This window comes from Brugia malayi (genome assembly GCF_000002995.4).
Source record: "Brugia malayi strain FR3 genome assembly, contig: Bm_v4_ChrX_scaffold_001, whole genome shotgun sequence".
NCBI lineage: Eukaryota > Metazoa > Nematoda > Chromadorea > Rhabditida > Onchocercidae > Brugia > Brugia malayi.
Window position 1 is genome coordinate 18,457,115 of NW_025062479.1, and position 9,516 is coordinate 18,466,630.

The 9,516-nt window shown below is 32.7% G+C and overlaps 1 protein-coding gene across 1 annotated transcript; it reads right to left on the reverse strand.

The window, feature by feature from the left end:
- Window positions 1-7,906: 7,906 nt before the first annotated feature.
- On the reverse strand, window positions 7,907-9,186 carry Bm9931 (Uncharacterized protein; the record flags this gene model as incomplete). Its single annotated transcript, XM_001898113.1, has 4 exons — window positions 7,907-8,032; window positions 8,278-8,385; window positions 8,493-8,604; window positions 8,999-9,186. 4 exons carry the CDS (start codon window positions 9,184-9,186, stop codon window positions 7,907-7,909), a joined length of 534 nt encoding a protein of 177 aa, XP_001898148.1.
- Between the last annotated feature and the right edge of the window lie 330 nt (window positions 9,187-9,516).

Genomic DNA, 9,516 nt, shown 5'->3' on the forward strand with positions numbered 1-9,516 from the left:
AGAATAACTATTCAACGTTCGAACATTGTTCTGTTTAGTGAAGCACGTAGTTGTGTTAGCTTATTTGTATTGTGTAGTAGTTCCAACTTCCCCATATCACTGTCTTTTTGGAGGCCAGTTAAATTTCGTTTTTCTTCGTATAGATATGTGCCACTTGGATATTTGTCTCAATTTCTGAAGATATTGTTCATTTTGTCACAGCATAGTAAATCTGTCGATTGGATATCAGCTAGCGATGAACAGTTTCAAATAACGGAGTGGAGCTAACAAAAAAACAATATCAATAATTTGTGAATTGCTAGTAATTTAATAGTGAAATACATTAATACAGGCATATTTATATCCGGAATTATAATAGTAGATACGTGTGGATGATTAAATGGATAATTTTAATGATTTCAGTATGTAATATATTTCAGTTTATAGGAGTTTCTGTCAAAGAACCGATATTTTGTTTTCCTTCATTTTGTATTTCTGGAAGATGTGCTCTATCTTTTTCCGTGTTTTGAATTGTAGGTAGGGTGTTAAGTAGGACTATCGTGTCATTGATAAACGTGAATAGAGCGGTTCCGTGCTCGGAATTACTTTGTCATTATTCCTTGGTGGACTGGCTTTGTTGTTGCAAGAATATATGTTCTTTGCAGCTACGATGGTGCTAACTATGTGTGGTTTTGGCTTTATTTGTCATCGAAATAATGTGTTGTAAAACTACCGATGGTATAAAGAGCGATCACCAGTATGAGGAGAGGATAAATTAGTTAATAGAGATGTAATTTTCGCTTCGCTCTACTAATGCAAACTAGTCAGGATTTTTGCATTCTGTTTATCGATTTTCATGAGATGGCTTTTCTTTTGATTAGACGAATTTAAAATAATGATAGATAGTCGGGTTTTATAGTCTCAGATCAGATCATTGTTTGATCTTTAGTTTAAATTAATTTTTTACTGCAGGGATTATGTGGAATATAATTTATTGCTGATTAAATATATAATTACAATATTCGTACTGTACATGGCATCACTACCAATATTTTTTCACGGAAAAAGATTACTGTTTGTCAGTTCACTGTTAAAAAAACAGTTTTTGCAAGAAAGAGGTTCATTAAATTAAGTAGTTTAGATGTGGTTGGTTTACACTATAGGTAAAATTTGCTGCCGCTATATCATCGTGAAATATCACTGTATTATTATTAACAGTAAGTTTCACTGGAGGAATTAAAGTTAAATTAGGATGCAGTTAATCAGAGATGGATTTGTTTTGAATGTAGTGTTAATATAAGAGCTATAAATTTACAAATGATATAAAAAATCGTTTAGTAGTTGAAACGAGGAAGATTTTACAATTTATAATGGATGTATTCCTACATCAAATCAATATTTCGTCAGACAATCAAAGCCTTTCTGATCTCTCATTAAGTTGAGTAATATTATCATGCTGTCCCCAAACGCATGAATGATCTTTTGTGCTGTAGCGGTTTCATTTTATGATTAGTTCCTTCTATGGATTTGCTTCCAAATTTATTAGGATTACGTGAATTCATTTAAAAAAGAAATTTTTAGCACATTCTTTTTTTGAAAGTTATGCACCTGCATTGAATATACAGTAGACGTATGGAAATTGAGTAAGTTATATAAACTGCTAAAAAACTTAAAAAGCGATCTTTGATTGTTACTATGTTTTCATGAAAGTCGAAAGCGCTAACAAGTCAGAGTCAAGTGTGGTTTAAAAGTATGCTTAAAAATTCGCTCAAAGTTTGAAGAAATGCATTGTCTCCACATGTCAAGTTTAAACAGCTTATTATAATGGGGAAGTTTTAGTTTCAGTTTGGATATGTTTAAGTGCTTAAGGATGGATCTAAAATGAAAAAAGTTATGAATCTGAAAAAAAGAAACGTTACAAACTTGTCATTAAAGGAGTTTTATACTGCTGTATACATATATGTATATATAGTTAATGAGGTCAACAATACGATTTCAAAACATATACTAAGGACTTAAGTACTTGAGCAAGTACTTAAGCTGAACGCATATTATTTCTCCCGAGCATTAGAGAAAAAAAAAATTTCATGCAAATATAAAAAATTAAGAGTCGTGAGAAAAGAGGTTTTTTATATAAAACTGTTGATAAGAAATGAAGTTGCAAAATGCTAATTTCATTTCACATTTAAATGCAATATGAAGTACTAAATAATTTTTGATACCTACAACGATTTGCAGAGTACTTAGAAAAGCAATTATTCCAAAAAAAGAAAAAAAAAAATTGATTCTACCCTTTCCTTGAGTACACTATAACCTGAAGATTCTGAAATTATAAGTTTGCTTACTTTACAAAAGTGTTATAAACTGGGTCTGTAAAAAGTTAGAAATAGGTGGAATTTGAATGAATTGTCTTGAATTCTTCTATAAATATCATAAACTATTTTCATAGTGATGAATCCATCCAAATTTTCGGACTGGTCTGCATTTTATGGTTGATTGAACATTTTCATCCCTTTTTCAAGTTAGAAATGTCATTAATTAACATTCCGTTCATTTTCGAAAGTAGTAATGAAATAATGATTTACAATTGACTAATTAGTGTTTACTTTATATCGCTTCGTTAATATTAGCTAATAGTACCATCCTCTTTATTCGCAGACTTACACTTCTTAAAACTTGTTGGCTATTATACAGCTAATTAGTTGCAAATGGTTACTATTTTGATATCCAAGCATTTTGATGTTAGGCGTTAATTTACATACCTCAGTGAATGTTTCTATCGATTCCTTAATTAAAAGTGAAGATTTCTCATATTTTTTCGTTTTCATGAAATTTGCAAAACCTCATTGCATAAAGTGATCTCTGAATTCTTTATTTACGTATACATCGCTTTATTCACGCTTTCAGTATAGCATTTTATAAAAATTAGAATTTAGAAAATTAGGAAAAATCACCCTGAATATCTAACATCAAGTAAGAGCTTTAAACAGCATTTGAACATCGATTTTGACAAATGCAATAATAACTAAAGCAAAGATCCGATTCGTAACAGACATTCAATTTTAAATGTTGTGATTCGTAAAGAATGCAGCGTCTTGTTCAGTTATTGTTTTAATGTAGGCTTTTGACCTTATTTACATCCGTAATTGGAGATGAAGAACAAATCATTTAATTACAAGTATTTCGGAACTGCTTTTTCTGCTTGTTACAGGTTACACATGAAATTGCCCTAATTAGGCCATTCACGAATGTAGGAAAATATCATAGTATGAGTTTATTAGAGTCAAGTACAAGCTGTAAATATGAAAGATGCGCATGCCAAACTGAATATTAGTGGAAACGTTTAATAGATGCTAGTTACTCTTCTTTATATGTTGCGCCTCTTCGGATTTAGCGGAAAAATGCTCATAATGAAATATTAAAGGACTTATAATCATGTAAAGGTATAATGATTTTTTCGATTACAGTAAATAATGAGACTGATTTCATTATTTAAAGTTCATTCTTGGCATATTGATCACTGATTTAGTAAAATTAAAGTGAGTACTAACGAAGGTACTGAATTCCGAGTTCATTGGAACTATACTCTTCCGATATATTGGAATTTCCCCAAATGAACTATTGATTATACTTCTCTTCTTCCCTATCTTTTCCGCTGCAGTCTTCTTTTTTAAGCTTATAGATGCAAGTTATCACTTGTAGTCATCTTCATTACAAATTCATTTAGATATCAATTTTCCTTACATATTTTTATATACGTTAGTATAGATTCCACAATAAAATTTGCCTATAGAATTTTTATCGTTAGACAAAATCAAAAGATCACAGGCACCCTATCATGCTTGAGTAGCGGAAGAACATGGAATAATTTCTTCTGCTTATGTCTATTTGTCAGGGATGAATTGAAATAATTGATCCCACTTCATTCATTTCGATTCTATAGGCAAATTTTTGACAATACAGACTTCATTCATTTCGATTTATTAATCTGTCGAACATATTTCATTATTAATCTCAGTTTACCTTAAGCTCAAAGTCTGCATTGTATTGGTGATATAGATAGTTTTGATGAGGAGTAATATTTGACGTCTTTGTCTCATATTTCATTATTGAGTGGTTTGTGTTTCAGAGCGCCGATAATCTTTTGTTTCTACTAGGATAGAATGTTTTGAGAGATAATATGAAATAAATAAGATGCAAAGTTGTAAAGTAATTGAACAGATGGTTGCTAAGTAAGAAATATCAGTCGAAGTTTCTCCACTTGTTTTTGAATGAATTTGACTATCTTCTTTGTACATGTTAGAGTGGCGGTTAAGGACAGTAAATTGGACGGAAAAGGAGAAAAGAAATTGTGTGGTAATTAATCAGTTTACCTTTAGTGTGTTGAAGAGGATAATCTGTTTCAGCCAAATGACTGTCTGTTTCACTTCTAGACAAAACTTTTTGGTAAACAACATTATTAATTTAAATGGATGCTCAATTCTGTGCGTCCTCCTCCACTCCACCCATTTCAAATACTTGCCCTATCTCATCATCGACGTATCTCACATTTGACAAACACACCAATACTCTTTTTTGATTGCGAAAGGTTATTTTATTCAATATAACTTGAAAAAATAAAAATAAGATTTGCGACATATATGATAATCTCAGTTGCGAGTGAATGGATCTTTTCTTTAAAAGCATCTTAATATGAACATAAATATGTAATTAATTATTGAAATGAATAATGAACTTTATAAAATAAATGTTGCAGTTGTGATACACAATTACTGCAAATTAAATGAATTATATTGAAAAATATTCGCTTAGTGATAGAAGTTTTATATCAGAGCATAATTAGAAAGAAGAGACAAGGGAGAGTGAATTTTTTTCATGTAGGATTTTCATTGGAAATAAAACTTAAGCAGAAAGGTATCACGGCATTTCTCTATTTATTAAGTAGAAAATAAAAAGACATATAAATTTGTGTGTATTTTATATGCAAGGTACGCTATACACTATCTACAACATCCATGTTATACGATTTTCTCCGTACAGATTTTAATAAGCGTATGAACTCTCATATGCCATCCTGATATCAGTCAAGATTACAAGCTTATCTTACTGGCCGTACTCACTTCAGAATTGTCTCTTACATCAAAATGGAACCATAAGTACAAGCATTGCTGCAATGGCTCATATTTCTTAACAAGCTGTCAAACAATAACTTAAACAATAAATACCGATTGAAGAAACTTTTATCATACTCCGCTCAAAGGTATTCGTTCAGTCATGCGATTATTTGAACAACTTCGATAATAAATTCCTACTTCAATACAAACTGATTTGTTTTCCGGGAAATGAATAGAGATAATCGTTTGTGTGTATGTGATATCTCTGCTGAGAGATATTTAAACTGAAGCAGAATTCTTTTTCAGTGCTTTCCTTGCGCTGTTCTCATTCACATCATTTCAGAATTGTCCATTGCATCAGAGTGGATGTAAGTCTTTATTTATTGAATAAGTTTACTACAACATGTCGACACTTACCACGGATTACGTCATATCCCTCTCTTCAACAGAGTGTTGTTATACGTGTCGTATAGTACAATAGAGAGAAGGAAAGGAAGATGAAACGTTAGAAGAGAGTGAAAATAGCAAAGAGGAAGGCAGAGGATGATTGAAACCACCTTCTGTTCTGTTCAATTTCCTATCCAGATCGGTCTTCTGTATAACTATTTTTGTAAATAAGCGTACATCTAGCTGGCGCTAATATTCATTCAATCCTTTATTTGTTTGCTCATCTCACTGCGCAGCATTCCACTTTCCAGTCTCTTTCTGACTCGCTCATCCAATCTATTCTTCAATATTTGTAAGTTTTCGAAATTGAATGCTTCAAACAAAGTTTTTTATAATTCTACGCCAGTAGTTCATATAATGCTACACGTACTTCTTCGCAACATGTCGTTTACTTCGCCATCGCTCTAAATCTTTTTTCCAACTAGGTCTTAATAGCTTATCGATTAGTAAAACTAAAGAATATTTTATATTTTGAAATTCAGTTGCATGTCAATGCATTAATGGTTGTTAGTTGTCCAACTGAACACTTCACCGTACGGAATTTAATGCGGTATTTGTAACGAGAAACTTGAATGAGGTCACCGTTAGGATATATATATATATCACCTCTATCTATTTCAAGGCGAAAGTTATGGAACTACTTTATACTCCATCGAAAATTCTCCTATTTCGAGAGATCTCCTGTTAAACAAAATATGTCGGTCCAAAATATTCTGGATTGTTCGGGATCTCGTCAGAATTAAAGCATATTTTGGGTCAGTTTTGTTGACGTTCCGCATTGTCACCAAACTTTAAAGATCCTACAAACGTTAAGGTAACAAGAGAATATGGGCCATTTTTGCCTTATCATTCATGGATGACATTATCAGTTGCTTTTGATAATATTTAGATGACAGGTTAATGCTTTTCGGTGAAGTTTTCAAAGACTCCGAAGTCTTAACTGGAACGGGGACTCAACAGAATCCACTAATTTTAGTGCAGGGTCATTAAAGTAAGAATGAGAAGAATGAGTATTCGAAGTGAAGAGGGAAAGGAAATGCATATACTATACGTAGGTGGCATAAGATTTAGAGTTTGATTGAAAAAGTTAACATTTTACATTGATTTAGAAAGTTGGAAGAAATTACTTAGCCATTTGTTCACTTAACTTCCCAACTTCCTAGTTCTATTGGACAAGTGTACATCAACAAGTACAAATGAACATGTAAGCCGACTACATTTATTTATTACAAAGGCGAATAGAACACGAATAGAACTGCTAACAAAACAACAATATGCATAAGTGTAGGCAAATTTGAGGAAGAATAAAATATTACTTTAATACACTTAACAACAATATTTTTCCCATAACTGCACCAAATCAAGTTTCAGAAATGTCGAGCATCATTCATCCATCCATCCGCTCTTCAAATTTGGTCTTGGAAATTCTTACAAACAGATTTACTGGATTTTAAATTGTATGTGCGTAATGAACAAAAACTACATTCATATACAAAACTTCCCGTGTTAGATAACTGTGTTATTTCGAAATTTTTTTGTGCGCATAAACTATAAATTAAAATATTTCAAAAGGTGAGACATGAGCACTGCAGGACTGAGAACAAGCGAAGAAGAAAATTGTTGGCAAGGTCAAGAAATAAATATTTCACTAGCGTTACATTATATAATATCCATGCCCATTGTTGAACTATAACTATCCATTCAACTCACGTGGACAAGCTGGATATTTGCATTTTCCAATGCTATGAGTGATTTTCATCCCAAACTCCCGGAATTTTCTCAATGTGATTTGCTCGGATTTCAATAAATTAATGAAAATGAGAAATGGTCTTAACAAGATACTTTAAATTTATAGAGCTGAGGTAGACAATTTAGTTTCCGGGTCAAAAAAGCTGACCATAAACAAGTTTGAATTGGTTAAGAAGAGTTAAAAAGATTTTACTTATGAATTAAAGACCAAAACCCAAAAAATATGTACGAGCTGTTTACTCTGAAGATTAATAACAAATTTGCAATGATTAACAGGAATAAATGGTAATTATAAGTGCCCACAAATACTGCTGAGATCTATTTAGAAAGATATTTGCTCTTATCTCTGGCTCATATTTTATGCATAAAACCATTTATTTCAAAAAATTCTTAACTTAACTAATGGTAATTCCTGAACTCGGAGAGTGGATATAAAATTTATAAGACCTTGTCTGAGCTTAGAATCCAATTAGATCCCATTTTCTGAACATCAAATTTTTCAAACAGGTGATTTTGTGCATTTTGGAATTATATCAAACATAAGCTCTGAAATATATTTGCCATTAAATTATATATTATAAAACAAGAACCAGTCTTTGGCTGTACAGAATAAAATTTCACGGATTTTCTTTCAAAGTTTCTTCTTGTAGCTCAAACCGACTGTTGCAGTTATGTCCATAACAGCAACAAAATGTACTCCTGTCAGCAACACATTTGCGCTGCTCACAGTTGTTCATTGATATCTGTAACGGTCACTTATTGAGACTGTTCCTTTCTCTTTTCCATTGATTTCAAATTTAAAACCAATATGGTAGTCCCATCACTAATTTCTATTTCTATGCACTTCAAAAATTGATAAAAAATTTATCACTTTCCGTTTTTTCCTTCTTCAAAATGTGGAATTAAGTTTCACTCTTTCAATCCATAAATTTACACTTTCCGTGAGAATTTAATTTACCGCGTGATAGAAAAATAGAAGTAAACTTACGGCTTGTTGTATCCAGCAGTCCTGCACGAGTGTTTCACTCTTCATGTTCCAAACCGCATAGCACCCAACGCGCATATCATCTGATGGTGGTCGGTAGCATCGTCTCATCTGAAACTTTAGTAACTAATAAATTTTGTATTTTTATTGAATTTTATTTATTACAAGGTATGGAAGCTTTTAGCAAACATATAAAGATAAACGTCAGAAAGACCAACCACAGAACCTCCGTCGAGCAGACTTTTTCGGCACTTCACGTATTCTCGTCCGTAAACATCGAAGCTTGTAAGCTGTTGAATGGACGATTGCATGCGATGTCGACGTAGCAGTCTTCAAATGTTTTACAATTGTGAGCGCATGCAATCACTTTGACGATAAGAAGTAGCGAACTATGAAAACAAGGTTCCTTCCTCCCCTCATCCTGGAAATTTGATCAAACAAATCCGACCTGAAGTTTCAAAGATAAGACTCTCTTTATAAATGTCCTGAATTTAAATCTGAAGTTAGGTTTCCATCATATTTGGCTATCAAAATCAAGCAGTGAAATGCACACCATGAGTTCTCACTTGGAATTACGGTATGACAAAGGACGTCGATTCTCGGAGATGAAAAACGGGACTTTTGTTAAACTACTGGCGGGGAAGGAGGGGGAGGGGGGAAGGAGGAAAGCGAAGGGAGAGAGAGGTGGTGACAAAACAGAGTAAGAAAAACCTTGCTAGCCTACCGATGAGTCCTGTGATGCCGGGTGTTCTGTTTTGCGCGTTCCAGGAAACTATCGATCAAATCAGACACATCCAATTCATCATCATCCACTACCGTATTCCGGCTCAAAGACTTCGTCTGTAGCAGATTGATAGAGAAGAGTAGGATAAATACAAATATTTTGGATAACGTTGATGCTAATGATGCCATTGCAGATTAGTTAATAACAGTACTGCAATAATCATCATAATGGTTAATAAAGTGTCAGTAGTTGTGATCTGACGTAGATCACGAAGAACCAATTGGAAGAGATGAGGAATATAGTAATCAGTCATAAGCCTCCCAGATTGTTGACAACTTCAAAATGCTAGATGGAGTTTTGTCCTTTCCTGTATAGTGTAATGTACTTTAAAGGGCATTTTAGTGTAATGCACTTTAAAAGATATTTTAAAACAGAAATGAAAAAGACGAACTGTTCCTATGGTTCAATTCCATTACTTATCCGCCTCCCAAAAGAGAATTCTTTTTGCTCTCTCTTTG